The 18,360-nt window shown below is 39.8% G+C and overlaps 1 protein-coding gene across 1 annotated transcript in view; it reads left to right on the plus strand.

Moving 5' to 3' along the window:
* Window positions 1–17,410, plus strand: part of sh3b4 (SH3 domain-binding protein 4) — a gene marked incomplete at its 3' end in the record, with an annotated part of 45,019 nt that extends 27,609 nt beyond the window's left edge. The window contains 2 exon segments of the mRNA NM_001141055.1: window positions 16,997–17,220; window positions 17,316–17,410. Of these exon segments, the coding sequence (NP_001134527.1) occupies window positions 17,100–17,220; window positions 17,316–17,410 (216 nt within the window).
* Window positions 17,411–18,360: the final 950 nt, after the last annotated feature.

Consider the following 18,360-nt stretch of genomic DNA (forward strand, 5'->3'; position numbering starts at 1 on the left):
TTTGTTCGATAAAGTTCATATTTATATATAAAAACAGCATTTTACATCGGTGCGTAACGTTGACTAACTATTTTCCCTCAAATGCATCCGATGAAACAGCGCTACAATTTACTAAATTACTATTCGAAAACATTTTTAAAATGTAATATTGTCATTCTAAGATTTATAGATGAATATCTCTTGAAAGCACCTGTAATGCCAGATTTAAAAATAACTTTACTGGGTAATCACACTTAGCGATAAAAGGGGATGCGATACTCAGAACAATAGGCTAGCAATACAGGTCAGCGCCATCTTGGAACAATCACATATCAAATCTAGTCTTGTATACTATTGTCAATAATCCCTTACCTTTGATTATCTTCATCCTTAGGCACTTCCAGGAATCCCAGGTCCACAACAAATGTATTTTCGTTCGAAAAAGTTCATCCTTTATGTTCCATTAGCTTGTTGTTGTTAGCGCGTTCTGAAGGCTGCACCAAAAGTTCCGACGTGCGCGGGGCTACTCTTTCAACAAAATGCATTTTTTTCTTATTTAGGTTCGTTCAAACATGTCAAACGTTGTATAACATAAATCTTTAGGGCCTTTTTCAACCAGAGCTCCAATAAGATTCGAGGGGGACGATTGCATTGTGTTTCAAAACGTTTCGAAAGGGGAGGATAGCTAGGGGCGCCGGCGTCATAATGGTGATGGCCCTCTCTGTGTGACCACGTTCCACAGCGTGTCATTCTGTCAGTTTTCACAGTAGGAGACTCAAATCACTTTGTAAAGACTGGGGACATCTAGTGGAAGCAATAGGAAGTGCTCAATGAACCATAGCTCACGGTGTGATTAATAGGCAACGTGATGAAGTTGAGTCCGCAATTCAGAATTCCACTTCCTGTTTCGATCTGTCTCGGGGTTTTGACTGCCATATGAGTTCTGTTATACTCACAGACACCATTCAAACAGTTTTAGAAACTTTAGGGTGTTTTCTATCCACAAGTATTAATTATATGCATATCCTAGCTTCTGAGTTTGAGTAGTAGGCCGTTTAAAATGGGCACGAATTTCTTTCAAAATGCGCTGTGGCGCCCCCTATCCTAGGCGACCGTCAAGAGGTTAAGTTAATACCTGCAGTCAACTTGTGCAATACATTAGGCAATAAAGCAGATTGCGTTCTTAATTTCACCTGTCACAAATATTTTACATTAAAAGCTTACCATAGTGTCCCAGAACAGTTGAGCCAGTCACGTGTTTGTTTTAAAGAGCACAACAAGAGAAGCATGAGCTGGTGAGTCCATAGTGTTCTATTGGAGAGTGTCTGTTGTGTGGCGGTAATGAAGTTACACTTGTATGCAATTCACAACTAAATGTTTGCCATCAGATATCTTATAACTGCATTCTGCCATGTTTTAGAAGTCCGAGAGCTCTGTTAAAGGCACAGCAGCCATTTTTCCCCTGTGCTTCCTACTAGCGTTTTTTCCTCCGTTCTTCTCCCATCTGCTCCCCTCTTCTCGGTGTACACATATGGCTCTTTCTTCAGAAAAGCATGCATCAAATCTTTGTTCATTTGCACAATTTCTCTCATTCACTTTTGCTTGTAAATGTCCACACTCACCAAAAAGACATTCGTAGCTACTAGATATGTTTGTATAACTTTATGAGCTGGATTTACCTATCTTAGCAATTATTTCATGTTAGTTTTCGCTTGTAAGCATTTAGCTAACAGTGTCTTTGGGATTTTGCTATTACTTGTGCTAATCTTATTAGCATTTTAGTAATAGAGGCCCAATAGGATTTGTGTGTTTTTAGCGCCCCCTTGTGTGCGATGTCAGTGATACCGTAAATCCAGGGATGGCAGAAGAACGGTATGAAAATCTCAATACCGCCCAAGCCTATTAACTGTACTGTATTTAATTACCAAAGCCCATTCATTTACATTTCAGTGAACATATTGATTGCTTTTGTGTTTTTGCAGGATGTATTTAATGACATGTTACACCTTAGATGAGGATTATGAGCACATGTATCTGACCTGGATGTAAAAGACAGGTGTAGCATTGTCATCTGCTACTCTGTAATAAAACCCATTTGCACCAGCCTTCCCCTGGGGGGCCTGAACACAGTAGGAACCAAATCACTGGATATAAGGAGTGGTGTGGATGATAGATTCATAGTGCATTTCCCCTGTAGGGATTTAAGAGAAAGGGCATTTAGGTTGTTCTGTCATGGCCTCAGCACTGTTTCAGAGTGTGATAGGCTAATCCGCTTACACTGCCTGGTGCTGCAGTTGAGTTACCTGCCACCTACCGCCGCATGGTGATGGTAGGCTCCTTGGAGCAGCAGAGGTTGAACTTATAAACATGTAGTGTTTATATTCATGCTGTGGTGTGTCTATGCCAGGGTCTGCTTATGTGGGCAAGATGCACTAAAATCAGCCTATCCTCTGCTGATTGCACCCCCATCTTTCTCTCTCTCTTTGTCTGCCTCTGTCTCTCTCTGCCTCTCTCTCTCTCTCACTGCCTCTCTGAAGTTGAGAATGCTGACAGGAAGTATGGGTAAAAGTACGAGTCAAATTAGGGCAGCACACAAGGGACCATCTGATTTCATATAACCAGCAGCCACGTAGACTAACCAACCCAACCACCCATATTATTATGGCAGTTTGTCACTCATAAATAATTATGTTGTTCATTGTTTCTTTAGGTGACTAATGATTGGCAGGTGAGGTTTAGAAATAGATGGCCTGCAGTAATGGTACTTAAAGGTACCACCTGTAGGTTGATTGATTTGGTTTAACCTGTTTTTAAAGACAGATGAAGAAACTTCATGAATGCAAACCTCACACCCCCTCTTTGTCATTCATTAGTCTAATGGCACCATCAGCAGTGGCAAAACATCTTTGCTTTTTGTTTGGTTTAAATTGACTTCTTCCACTGTTTTTGAGAGATATTTTCAGTGATAGCAAGACAGTGTTTCCCCCCTTCAACCCCCTTGTGCAACCTAATGCTGGAAACAAATATCTTTATGTTGTCATCCAGATTCACATGTATTTATTTTCCAAGCTAAAGCACACTACATTTTACAAAAAAGTTTGCTCTGCTTCGTGTTTTCCTTTTTGCCATGGAAAACTATTGTGATAACAGTGTCATCACAGCCCTACTGATGAATGTGTAATATCCCGCTAAAGCATCTGCGTTTGTTCGATTCCTCACAAAACTAGACACATTTCTGTGGGATTTGCATGGAATTTCATCGATAGAAGGGTACTTTGGAGGAAGGATAGTTGACATCTATCTGACATTTGTATCATAAAGCTTAATTAAGAAATAATTAATTGAAGTTGGAACATTTGACATTTTGGTCTTACCAAGGCCTCCTTTAAGACTCCATAATGTTTCATCTGTAGGTGCTACAAAGCAAAATATGGGGTCATATGACGCTTTACACCTTGCTCTATAGTATGAGTAGTATTTTTATTTCAATAAAAACATTCTTACATTTATTTATGAATTTGAAAAAATATGAATATTGAAAATAAACCATTTTTAATTTGCCAAATGTTTCAATATATTGTTGAACATAGTATACTCTATGGACGTGTCAAAGTTCCAGTGTGGGATCTCTGCTAGTTACTTTATACAGAGAAATTGGCATTATAGGCAATGTACCTAATCACAGCCCTCCTTTTACTTGCATCATTGCACATCCTGCAAATCACCAGCAGCGGTTGATCATTTTGAATACATTTAACTCTGACAATGCTTACAAATTGGATCATAACTCTAAAAGTAGCAGATATCCCACTCTGGAACTTTGATATAAAGTGCCTTCGTATTCAGACCCCTTGACTTTTTACACATTTTGGTACGTTACAGACTTATTCTAAAATTGATGAATTTGTTTTTTTCCCCTTTTAGAAATGTTTTCTAATAAATAAAATAAAAAATGAAATATCACATTTACATAAGTATTCAGACTCTTTACTCAGTGCTTTATTGAAACACCTTTGGCAGTGATTACAGCCTTGAGTCTTCTTTGGTATGATGCTACAAGCTTGGCACACCTGTATTTGTGGAGGTTCTCCCATTCTTCTCTGCAGATCCTCTCAAGCTCTGTCAGGTTGGATGGGGAGCATCGCTGCACCGCTATTTTCAGGTCTCTCCAGAGATGTTTGATTGGATTCATGTCCATGCTCTGGCTGGCCACTCAAGGACATTCAAAGACTTGTCCCGAAGCCACTCCTGCATTGTCTTGGCTGTGTGCTTAGGGTCGTTGTCCTGTTGGATGGTGAACCGTTGCTCCAGTCTGAGGTCCTGAGCATTCTGGAGCAGGTTTTCTCTATACTTTGCTCCATTCATCTTTCCTTCTATCCTGACTAGTCTCCCAGTCCCTGCCGCTGAAAAACATCTCCACAGAATGATGCTGCCACCACCATGCTTCACCGTAGGGATGGTGCTAGGTTTCCTCCAGATGTGAAGCTTTGCATTCAGGCCAAAGAGTTCAATCTTGGTTTCATCAGACTAGAGAATCTTGTTTCTCATGGTCTGAGAGTCTTTAGGAGCCTTTTGGCAAACTCCAAGCGGGCTGTCATGTGCCTTTTACTGAGGAGTGGCTTACTGAGGAGTGGCTTCCGTCTGGCCACTCCACCATAAACGCCTGATTGGTGGAGTGCTGCAGACATGATTGTCCTTCTGGAAGATTCTCCCATCTCCACAGAGGAACTATGGTGCTCTGTCAGAGTGACCATTGGGTTCTTGGTCACCTCCCTGACCAAGGACATTCTCCCCGATTGCTCAGTTTGGCCGGGTGGCCAGCTCTAGGAAGAGTCATGGTTCCAAGCTTCTTCCATTTAAGAATGATGGAGGCCACTGTGTTCTTGGGGACCTTCAATGCTGCAGACATTTTTTGGTACCCTTCCCCAGATTTGTTCATTCCTTTGCCTCATGTCTTGGTTTTAGCTCTGATATGCACTGTCAACAGTGGGATCTTATATAGACAGGCATGTGCCTTTCCAAATCATGTCCAATCAATTGAATTTACCACAGGTGGACTCCAATCAAGTTGTAGAAACATCTCAAGGATGATCGATGGAAACAGGATGCACCTGAGCTCAATTACAAGTCTCATAGCAAAGGGCCTCAATACTTATGTAAATAAGGTATTTCTGTTTTTTATATTTAATGCATTTGCTAACATTTCTAAATACCCATTTTCTCTTTGTCATTATGGGGCATTGTGTGTAGATTGCTGAGGAGTTTTTTATTAATGTAATACATTTTAGAGTAAGGCTGTAATGTAACAAAATGTGGAAAATGTCAAGGGGTCTGAATATTTTCTGAAGGCACTGTATATATGTATTTGTAAGGGATAATCAATGAGGGGCTATGCATTCTATGGAAAATAATGAATGACGTGGAAGGTGTGTTCCACGACCTGCTAGCGGAGTGGAACTAACCTTCCATGGAGTTGCATTATTTTACTGAGAACGCATAGAGACCCGAGTTTATTATCCCTTTAATAACATGGCTATAATTTAACACATTTTCCATTAGGAAAGTAGAAATGTGCTCAACATCCACTGAAGTAGCTAGCAAGTTTACTAGATATACAGTAGTTGCCTTTTGTAACCAAACAAATAGACTTGCTAGTTTAGCTAACCAGACCATCAGTCCTAGCTTGCTATTATGAAAATTGAATTCAACAATGCCAATAATGTCGACCTTTTGCTTTCAAAGCAGCTCAAACATGTAAGAATGAACTAAAGCTATTGAATTCCACCGTGCTGATATACCGTGCGTTATAGGGAAATGATGCACACTCTAGAATGCCCTTCAAGCCAATCAAAAACGAGTATCCAACAAGGCCATAGTATGAATTATTTTCAACAATATATTGAAAGATATTCCTAATCAAAAATGGTTGATTTTCAATATTCATGTATATATTTGACACTGTTGTATTCGGGCGCATGTGACAAATAAAGTTTGATTTGATTTATAGTATTCATATATAAATGTAAGAATATTGAAATTGATATAAAAATACTACTCATTACAGAGCAAGCAGCATGACACCAATTTTGTTTGTAGCACCTACAATGCTAGGGCCAAATTGAAATGTTTCTAACAGAACAACTACAAAATTACTATGCATGATTATGGTAGTAATTGAAAGAACACTTAGGAGATTATGAGAAAATGATCAGACCTAAGGTGAGGACACAACAGTTCACCTTACACAAGACTGAATCCAAACATTATAGTGTTGACATTATGCATTTTACATTTACTGTACTTTTAACTACTTTTTTTTACTGTACTTTTCAATAACAAAATCTGAAAATACTCTGGAAACATTCAGTAACATAATAAGAATATTCATGTGACATTTTGGAGTAGGTTCAAGATAAGAAAAAAAAAACATCACAATGGTTTGAGTGAGAGTTCTAACTGGTGTTTCCAAGTGGCCACACACCTCTTCAAACTGTGCACAGTTCCTAAGTAATTTAAATGCAATTTTATTACTCAAGGAAATACCCGTCAACATTAAGGAACTGAAGCAGCACACTTGTAGTTTTTTATTTGGAACAGAGCCCTGTCTCCCCACCACCACACAATTACTGTTGTTATTTACGCAATCCAAAAACGTTCCATTATAAATCGCAATCTGGGACATATTCTATTGTCTACATGTCTATCTAAGTTATAAAATATGATCTTACAGTGTCAGGCTTTTAAAAGGCACCAAAGACAAACAGATTGTAATTTTGGTATGCATTGAATGGGGAGTCATGAATGCATTCAAGCTTGTGGTCCACAGCGTATAACGCTAGAATGCCTCTGGGACATTCTAATGCCTTGATTCCATCAGAAATACACAGCTAAATTATTGAATAAAAAATATTTGTTGTGGTATTGATTACAATTGAAATGACTTATGTATGAATTCAGTGTATTTTATGGATATTGTCTAGGGCTATTGTTCCTTGAGATTGAATTATTTTACTGGATGATATGAATTGCCACAATTATGTTTGTTCTTCAAATTAGGTATTTCATTAAATCAGAAAATTGTCGTAAATAGTCCAAATTAATTTGACAAAATGTTTTAAAGGTTACCGTAATTTCCAGACTATTAAGCGCACCTGAATATAAGCCGCACCCACTGAATAAAAAAATAATAAAAAAAAATTGAACATAAATAAGCCGCACATGTCTATAAGCCGCAGGTGCCTACCGGTACATTGAAACAAATTAACTTTACACAGGCTTTAACGAAACACGGCTTGTAACAAAAATAAATAGGCTTTAACGAAACACGGCTTGTAACAAAAAAGAAAAAAATTGCAGTAAGCTTTAGTTGTCTTTTTGCACTGAGTCAATTCCTCACGCTGCTGTTTCCAACGTCTTATCAGCGACTCATTAAGACCAAGCTCCCGTGCAGCAGCTCTATTTCCTTTTCTAACAGCCAGATCAATCGCCTTCAACTTGAAAGCTGCATCATATGCATTTCTCCGTGTCTTTGCCATGATGAGGGTGACAAAATGACTACCGTAGCTCCATGCCGCCAAAAAACTGAGCACGTCACAGAATGTTTTTTTAAAAATTTTTTTTTTTAATTGAAAGCGGGAAAAATCCATATATTAGCCGCGTCATTGCTTAAGCCGCGAGGTTCAAAGCCTGGGAAAAAAGTTGCGGCTTATAGTCCGGAATTTACGGTACATTTCAAATCAAACAAATTGTGTGATGGGCACCTTTTCAAATAAAAAAATGGGTCTCTAAAATTAACAGAACAGATGCTCAATTAAGTTCCGGGTCCATACGTGTTAAGAGAAGAGGTCAGTTACATTAGTGAAAGAATTTCAACAAGTGTTTGCAACTCTCTTTTTGAATTGCAGTATTTCATTTATTTAAAAAAATATGTGTTTAACAACTGACCCACAGATTTCTTCTTAAAGAATCTTGTAAGAGTCTGCTGACTTCCACAGCCTTCAAGCTTCCTTTTAAGAGGCCTTTTCTCAGCAACCTGCAATACATGTATGATCGAAGAATGAAGCCGGTGTTAATCATGAGCTTTGCTACACAGAAAGCAGCAGTTGACTACTCCATTGTCAACACTTCGATTAAATCATTATATCAAATTAGGGAGCCAAATGAAGGTCTCTCTTAACAATGTGATTCAGTATGCTACAGACGAGTCACTCACTTTAATGATACAGTTTGGCAAGTTCTAATGGACTTCGTAAAAAAAATACAAACTACATCTTTAGTTTACTTGTCCTGATGCGATACCATGCATGATTTATGAAGGATATACAGTGCCTTCAGAAAGTATTCATACCCCTTATTTTTCTCACCAAGCTACACACAATACCCCATCATGAAAAAGTGAAAACATGTTTTTAGACATTTTAGAAAATATATTAAAAATCAAATACAGATAAAACGCATTCATATACAGTTGAAGTCGGAAGTTTACATACACCTAGGCTGGAGTCATTAAAACTCGTTTTTCAACCACTCCACAAAGGTCTTGTTAACAAACTATAGTTTTGGCAAGTCGGTTAGGACATCTACTTTGTGCATGACATAATTTTTCCAACAATTGCTTGCAGACAGATTATTTCACTTATAATTCACTGTATCACAATTCCAGTGGGTCAGAAGTTAACATACACTAAGTTGACTGTGCCTTCAAACAGCTTGGGAAAATCCAGAAAATTATGTCATGGCTTTAGAAGCTTCTGATAGTCTAATTGACATCATTTGAGTCAATTGGAGGTGTACCTGTGGATGTATTTCAAGGCCTACCTTCAAACTAAGTGCCTCTTTGCTTGACATCATGGGAAAATCAAAAGAAATCAGCCAAGACCCCAGAATCTTTTATGGAGACTTCCACAACTCTGATTCATCCTTGGAAGCAATTTCCAAATGCCTGAAGGTACCACGTTCATCTGTACAAACAATAGTACGCAAGTATAAACACCATGGGACCACGCAGCTGTCATATCGCTCAGGAAGGAGACGGCAAAGGACCTTGTGAAGATGCTGGAGGAAACAGGTACAAAAGTATCTATATCCACAGTAAAACGAGTCCTATATTGACATAACCTGAAAGGCTGCTCAGCAAGGAAGAAGCCACTGCTCCAAAACTGCCATAAAAAAGCCAGACTATTGTTTGCAACTGCACATGGGGACAAAGATTGTACTTTTTGGAGAAATGTCCTCTGGTCTGATGAAACAAAAATAGAACTGTTTGGCCATAATGACCATTGTTATGTTTGGAGGAAAAATGGGGAGGCTTGCAAGCCGAAGAACACCATCCCAACCATGAAGCACGGGGTGGCAGCATCATGTTGTGGGGGTGCTTTACTGCAGGAGGGACTGGTGCACTTCACAAAATAGATGGCTTCATGAGGGTGGGAAATGATGTGGATATATTGAAGCAACATCTCAAGACATCAGTCAGGAAGTTAAAGCTTGGTCGCAAATGGGTCTTCCAAATGGACAATGACCCCAAGCATACTTCCAAAGTTGTGGCAAAATGGCTTAAGGACAACAAAGTCAAGGTATTGGAGTGGCCATCACAAAGCCCTGACCTCAATCCTATAGAAAATGTGTGGGCAGAACTGAAAAGTGTGTGCGAGCAAGGAGGCCTACAAACCTGACTCAGTTACTCCAACTCTGTCAGGTGAATTTTGGCCCATTCCTCCTAACTTATTGTAGGAAGGTTTTGGAAGGCTACCCAAAACATTAGACCCAAGTTAAACAATTTAAAGGCAATGCTACCAAATACTAATTGAGTGTATGTAAACTTCTGACCCACTGGGAATGTGATGAAAAAAATAAAAGCTGAAATAAATCATTCTCCCTACTATTATTCTGACATTTCACATTCTTAAAATAAAGTGGGGATCCTAACTGACGTAAGACAGGGAATTTGTACTAGGATTAAATGTCAGGAATTGTGAAAAACGGAGTTTAAATGTATTTGACTAAGGTGTATGTAAACTTCTGACTTCAACTGTAAGTATTCACACACTGAGTCAATACATGTTAGAATCACCTTTGGCAGAGATTACAGCTGTGAGTCTTTCTGGGCAATTCTCTAAGAGCTTTGCACTCCTGGATTGTTATTCTTTTCAACATTTTCAAAATTCGCCCCTACTTATTTGTTTTAAGGTATCCGTGACCAACATATGTATATCTGTGTTCCCAGTCATGTGAAATCCATAGATTAGGGTCTAATGAATTTATTTCAATTGACTGTTTCCTTATTTGAACTCTAACTTGTTGAATTTTTATTTTTGATCAGTGTAATTATTTTTTAAATTATGCTTAAGGATACCAATGTCAAATACAGTGGGATCCAGAATTATTGGATCCCTTGATAAAGATGAGCAAAAAAGACTGTATTAAATAAAATATACAAATACTGATCTATATTGTATGCTCCAAAACATACAATTTATATTATTTTATACTAATTCAATTGCTCAGAGAAAGAGATTTCTTGTTATCCTCGAAAGGGACGGTGCTGGAATATTGTAAAAAAGGATAACGAGAATAATCTTTCTCTGAGCAATTGTATTAGTATAAAATAATATAATTTGTATGTATTTTTTCATACAATATAGCTAAGTACGTGTATAATTTATTTTCTACAGTCTTTTTTGCTCATCTTTATCAAGGGATCCAATAATTCTGAACATCACTGTATATGTCTACAATCCTTCCTCCAAAGGAGCCTTCTATGAATTACATTTTGTGAAAACCCACCAAAAATCTTGGCATTTTGTTCTTGTTTTTGAGGAATCACCCTACTGGAATAAATCCCTGACTAGTTATCTTCCCATTATGTGAACCAACGAGGCAGAGATTATGGCTGAGCAGCTAAGCAGAGCAGAAAGGGCTTCTGAGATGTGAAGTGAGACTCTAAATGACATGCCATTGTTAGTGACGTTGGCTTGAAAACTACTTTAGCTTTCTCTTTCAAAACACTTTGTTAATGTGCTACTTTTGCAACTAGATTTACATATTGGGTATCATCTTCTTTACCAATTTGATTCTGTGTGTTATATTCCAGATGTAACTTTCCGCTATTGTCCTTCTGGATCTGCTGCTGTGAGGTCAAGCACTGAAGGGTGGTCACTGGTCAAGGTCAGGGGATAGGTCATAGAGATGTAGACCACCCAGGTGTAATGTGTCAAAGCAAATGGACAAAGTAGAGTAGTCCTGCCTGAAGAGGTGGATATACTCCCAAAAGGCCCACCTGGCGAAGGAAAGACGCGCTGTGTGAAAAATTGTAAACTCTGAAAAAAAGGTGCGATCTAGAACCTTAAAGGGTTCTTCGGCTGTCCCCATAGGAGAACCCTTTGAATACCCCTTGTTGATTGCAGGCAGAACCATTTTGGTTACAGGTAGAACCCTTTTGGGTTCCATGTAGAACCCTTTCTACAGAGCGTTCTATGGAGACAGCCGAAGAACCCTTTTTTAACCCTTTTTTTCTTTCACAGTCAGGACAACCCAAGCTGTACTGTGCAAGTACGCTAATAGTAGGCTTACTATTGAAACAGATAAAGGAGTCAGAAATTCATGCACAGGTTTCTGCCAGGTAAGCACAGGCTATTTTGTAGCTAGTTAACATTTTAATTGCGAACGTTTTTGGGATTAGGCCTATCATTAGCGCCATGTTCCTTAATTGTTTGAAACCTCTACATTTTACTTCATATTATGAGGGATGTCTTACCTTGCTTCAAAGTAGCCTATAGCCCACCATAGAAACGTGAGGCAATTATTTTATAAAGACGTCCTCATATGCGTTCTCCTGTTCTATTGGGTTTCATTAATCTTTCTTTCATTGTCTAGCAGCCAAAGGCATTATCCTAGTCATATTAGCAACCCATAATAGTTGTTGCGTCTTTAGATCTCCCTCTTTCAAAATTTCTAATGGATATATCCACCTCTGTCCATGAAACGGCTGGCATGTGCAAATAAATAATAGTTTATCAACATTTTAAGCTGAACATTTTGATCTGTTCTGTCAGCCTTATTAATTGATACGGCGTATACCTCCACTACTCTGCTTTGATATCCATTGTGGGGCTTTTTATTTATTTAACTATGCAAGTTAGTTAACTTCTATGGGCTAGCGTCCCACTTGCAGGACATAGCCAGTGACATATCAGGGCGGCAAATTCAAAAACAACACAATGTCATAATTCAACTTTCTCAAACATACAACTATTTTACACCATTTTAAAGATAGACTTCTCGTTAATCTAACCACATTGTCCGATTTCAAAAAGGCTTTACAGCGAAAGCAAAACATTAGATTATGTTAGGAGAGTACATAGACAAAAATAATCACACAGCCATTTTCCAAGCAAGGACATGTGTCAATAAAACCCAAAACACAGCTAAATGAAGCACTAAACTTTGACGATCTTCATCAGATGACACTCCTAGGACATTATGTTACACAATACATGTATGTTTTGTTCGATAAAGTTCATATTTATATCCAAAAACAGCATTTTACATTGGCGCGTGATGTTCAGAAAATGTATTCCCACCAAAACGACCGGTGAATGTGCACATCAATTTACAAAAATACTCATCATAAACGTTGACAGAATATATAACAATTATTTTAAGAATTATAGATAGACTACCCCTGGATGCAACCGTGGTGTCAGATTTTAAAATAGCTTTATGGAGAAAGCACATTTTTCAATATTCTGAGTACATAGCTCAGCCATCACGGTGAGCTATTGAGACACCCGCCAAGTTCGGGGCAACCTAAACTCAGAATTAGTATTAGAAATATTCTCTTACCTTTGCTGATCTTCGTCAGAATGCACTCCCAGGACTGCTACTTCCACAAGAAATGTTGTTTTGGTTTGAAATAATCCATATTTATGTACAAATACCTCCGTTTTGTTCGTGCGTACAGATCACTTATCCAAAGGCATAACGCGCGAGTGCAGAACGAGAGACAAAGTCAAAATGTTCCATTACCGTACTAAGAAGCATGTCAAACGCTGTTTAAAATCAATCTTTATCGTATTTTTAACGTAAAATTGCGATAAAATTCTAATCAGACAATAGCATATTTATTCAAGAACAAAAAGAAGGAACGGCATGCTTGTGTGACCGCGCATATCCAATCCCTTTGTTGCCAGGCAGACCACTCAGTAACTGAGCTCCTAAACTCTTCCCAGTGACAGGAGAAGGCTCAAACCACTTTCTGAAGGCTTTAGACAGCCAATGGAAGCCTTAGGAAGTGCAACGTCCCCCACAGACACTGTAGTTTCGATAGAGAATCAAAAGAAGAACTACAATTCTCAGACTTTCCACTTCCTGCTTGAATTTTTCTCAGGTTTCTGCCTGCCATATGAGTTCTGTTATACTCACAGACAGCATTCAAACAGTTTTAGAAACTTCAGAGTGTTTTCTATCCAAGCTACTAATAATATGCATATTCTAGTTTCTGGGCCAGAGTAGTAACCTGTTTAAATTGGGTACGTTTTTCATCCGGCCGTGAAAATACTGCCCCCTAGCCCAGACGGGTTAAGAACAAATTCTTATTTACAATGACAGCGTGTTAACTGCCTTGTTCAGGGGCAGAACAAGAGATTTTTACCTTGTCAGTTCAGGGATTTGATCTAGCAACCTTTCGGTTATTGACCCAACGCTCTAGCCACTAGGCTACCTGCCATGGTTAAGAAGAGGGGAAACACAACGCCCACTGAAAAATAAGTGTGTATACGGCGTATACCCTCCACTACACCACTGCATGGACCTGTACATTTGACAATCAAATTCCCCCATACTCTTTATCAATGGCTCGTGTTGGCAGTCTTAATAAGGACAGAGGGGTTCATCTTCACCACTTTGTGAAGCAATGTTGCATTCCTCACATCACACTTTTTTTCTCTCTTGCTGGTGCCAGGCTGGAGCACCCTTAGAATCACTCATGCTCTAGTAAAAACATGTCAGTGGTGTCATAAGACCTTTCCTCCATGAACACCCCCTCCGCAGAACCTATGAAGTTACTGAATTATAGATGAATTGTAGTTTGTTGTGTATCAAGAAACAGTGCTGTGTTCTACTGACCCACATCTGGTTACAAGAATAGGGCAAGAGAGTTGAGATGTACGTTTTGTTTATTGTATTCTGCTGCATTTTGACCTATTCAGTCTGGTTTTCAAAGAGGTTTTAGAGTTTGGTGTTATTGGTACATAATCTCTTTGTCAGGCGAGCATCTATAATAGTCACAACTGAAAGCCAGTGGTCACCAACCGGTCGACCATTCCTAGTCGATCACCAAACATTTCAGTGGAAAAGCCAACGATAAAGGCTGTGATAAAGTCTTGCGCTCCTTTTATTTTATCATTCATGTTGCACTGTTGGCGGTAGGTGCAGTTGATTCAGAAGCCTTGCTCACCGGGTAAGCAAAGTATTTTCTATTTTGAACCATTGAATTTGTCTGAAAAGAGGAACTCTGCCTACCAGGCGGACCGGGAGATCTGTGGCTAAATCAAGTGCCTCTACTGCGCTGGACAATCGGATAGCTCAAATCACAGTGCCTACAGAGCTTCTACGACCCCAGCCACAGCAAAGTTTGACACTACCCTAAGTAAGATTTAATAACTTTTAAAACCATGACCACAGAGAGTGTCAAAGGATACAGCAAAGAGCTGCTGTTTTTATGAGTGAGTTCATGTCTAATTTTTTTATTCAGCCTTTTTAAAACCATGACCACAGGGAGACTGTCAAAGAATACAGCAAAGAGCTGCTGTTTTTCTAAGAGAGTTAATGTAAAAAAAAATATTCAGCACTGTCAACACTATTACAAAACAGAAAACGTGCTTCTCCCTACTTCCAGCTGAGACTAATGGCGTGTTAAAACAACTGGGGACTCGGAAATCTCTGACTTCCAACTTCCGTGCGTTCAAGACAACTGGAAGAAAACGTGATCCAACTGGGGAAATAAATAAATAATTTATATATTATATATATATATAACTATATTATTTATTTGTATTTAACCTTCATTTAAGTAGAGAAGTCAGTTAAGAACAAATTCTTATTTACAATGACGGCCTACCCCGGCCAAACCCTAACCACAATGACGCTGGGCCATTTATGCGCAGCCCTATGGGACTCCCAATTCCAAGTTGGAAACTCTGGCAACTTTCTAGACCCCTGACTTATCGACCTGAAGATCACTGACATCCCAGTTGTCTTGAAAGCACCATGACCATCAGATGCAGGTAAACCAGTAACATAAAAAAATATAATTATTTCAATTCATGCTCAGCTGTGCTTCGCAAGTGCTACTCCAACTGATCTATTTTGTAATCAAAGCTCACGTTTTTAAATATAATATGGTCTGAGAAGAACAATATTGGCAGGCCAGGCATATAGCCAATATGCTGTGATAATAAATTAGGCCTACTGCACAAACCTCATTCTTACAGAACTGTTTTTATTAGGTTAATGTTACATCTTTTAAGTCAATTTTTAAAATAATCCTGAGGGGTATATCTTGACTCAGAAAAGGTTGTTGACCACTGCTCTCAGTCATATTACAGTTCAAATTGTATACTGTGTGCTGTTGCCTTCATACTGCACAGGAGAGTAGGCAGGGGAGTTTGGCACTTTACACAAACCACCTCTCCTTGAGTGTGGGAGAGGCAGCAGATGTGACTGTTTTTTTTATGTGTGTTGCCATTGGGTCATCTAAAAAATATGTGGAAAGAGAATGGAGACTAGCTGAGATAAGGTCTGGATTTTCCCATAAGACATCAGCGAGTAGCAACACCTGGTCTGTTGTTTTGTTAAAAGCAGTAATAAATATAAGGCTTCGTGTAGGTTGTCTTGACCAAAACATTGTTTTTAGCCAAAAAGTAGGCTATAATAAAAGTTGTTATGTTGTGATTCACGCCTATTTTGTCAGATTATTTTGGGCTGCAGCTCAAAGTGCTGTCTACTCTCCCGTCTGAAGTATCTGAGTCTGTGGGCTAAAATGTTTACTTGAATTCAAATTGAGCTTTTTGGATATGCACTTCATTTATCATTCTGTTTCCGTATGGGTCTTTAGCTATCCCCTTTCTTCCTCTAGGTCCTTTTTGATGGCCCTCAGTGCAAAACTATCCTCTCCAAAGGATGATCAAGGATAAAAAAGTTTCACAGGGAAGGGAATGGATATGGAAATTAGCTCTACACACTATTTGTAACATACATATTCTAGAAATTGCTTTCACTGATATCTCCTGATGGTTCGATTTTCTTTCGAAGTACAGGAGAACTAACTGAGTGGAGTGAAACCCACAAACGCTTCAAAGTTAAAACAACATTTGGAGGACCCAGGGGTTTACTATTTCAAGCATAGCGTAATGAAGCGCCCTGCTAACATCAACAGGATATATTTCAAAGACGAGAGGAGGCAAAAAAGTTATTAAGCTGTCAGTTGCATTCTCTCATGGCGACCTGCCTTTGGTATAGTATAACATAATGTAGAATGTCAAGGTTGTAGACCAAAGAGAGATGAGCTTAATACAATTCAGTGTCTATAGGGTTTCACATGAATTTCCAATAATAGTAATGCATACCTTGACATCTCACACTGAATGTTCTCTCCACCCATCTCGAGGTAGAGGAATTTGTGTTTTGTGTGTGCAGAAATGACATGGTCAGACCCACCCCCAACCACACACACATAGAGACACTAGGGATTTGTGTTTTTCTTGTAATTGCCACATCCAAAATCCTATCTTCTGGGATGTGGAACTTGTAAATATCTGGGGGATATTTACATTCTGTCACCATTTGGCAATCCATTATTTGTGCTTTTAATTATATTAGTGAGCAGGTTGCAAGTCTGATATATTGTTCTAATCAAAATGCATCAGGCCCATTTAATGAGATTGTCAAGTGTCGCTAAAAGCTAATTAGATATAAATAAGCCATTAGTTAATCCAGTTTTTTTCTATTTCATCTCCAGAGACTATGAAAGGCTGTTGACGACTAACTCTGCCATTGGCTGAAAGGGAACCCAGTAGAGCAGCCTGAGCACATAGGTTGTGTGTGCAGGGAAAGAACCAACAATGGCCGCCAATAGAATCAGGGCGACCAACAACATTGCACTGCCACGCTGCAAGTCAGAGGGGACACTCATTGATCTCAGTGATGGAGTCTCTGAATCTAACTGCCTCACAGATGTCAAAGGTACGCTAATGAAGTTGATTCATATTTGAGATATTTTGTTGTAGTATTGATTACCTGATAACAGATGTACTTTTTTTGGTGTTCTTTTTTTGCAGTGCCTTCTCCCAGTGCCTTAAGACTGGACGCCACTGCCTCCTTTGGCACTGCCAGGGAAGTCGTTGCCATTAAGGATTACTGTCCCTCCAGCCTTACCACCCTCAAGTTCTCCAAGGGAGAACATCTCTTTGTGCTGGACACATCGGGTGGAGAGTGGTGGTACGCCCACAACAACACTGAGATGGGTTACATCCCTGCGGCATACGTCCAACCCATCAGCTACCGGGACTCCTCCTTCAGTGACAGCGGTATGATCGACAGCTTAGGAGACTGCTCTGTTGAGGAGGGAGCCAAGGAGCTGGACCTCCTTGAAGATTGGACCGGGGTGATCCTGAAACCCACTGCCCCCCAAAACGGGAACCCTTTTGCCCCCCATCACCAGCCCCTTAGTCGTAGCGCCACCAACCCTTTCCTCAATGGAGCCCTTCAGGGTTCGCTGGATCAGAACAGTAATGAGAACAGTAAGTCAGTGGATCTTCTTCTTTTTGACACCGCACCCTCTGTCCCACCAAACTCCACCAGCAGCACTGTCAACATCAATGGCTTTGGCAGTGGCATCTTTGATCTGAACCACATCAGCCCCAGCCTGGGAGTGGGTCAGACCTTACGCAGGGACAACCCATTCTTCAGAAGCAAGCGATCCTATAGTCTCTCAGAACTTTCCATCCTGCAGGCTCAGAATGACGCCCCAAAGGCATCCTCCAGTTTCTTTGGAGGCCTGAAAGCCCCTGCGCCTGAGCAGTTCCAGAGCCGAGAGGATTTCCGGGAAGCATGGCTCAATCACCGCAAGCAAGCCAGGTCCTGCCATGACCTGGACTCCTTGGGCCAGAACCCAGGCTGGGGCCAAACGCAGCCGGTAGAGACCAACATTGTCTGCCGTCTAGACAGTTCTGGAGGAGCTGTCCAGCTTCCAGACACCAACATCAGCATTCACATCCCTGAGGGCCACGTGGCCCCTGGAGACACCCAGCAGATCTCTATGAAGGCCCTGCTGGACCCGCCTCTGGAACTCAACAACGACCGCTGCACCACTGTGAGCCCAGT

Source organism: Salmo salar, chromosome 25 (assembly GCF_965601325.2).
Source record: "Salmo salar chromosome 25, fSalSal1, whole genome shotgun sequence".
Classification (NCBI taxonomy): domain Eukaryota; kingdom Metazoa; phylum Chordata; class Actinopteri; order Salmoniformes; family Salmonidae; genus Salmo; species Salmo salar.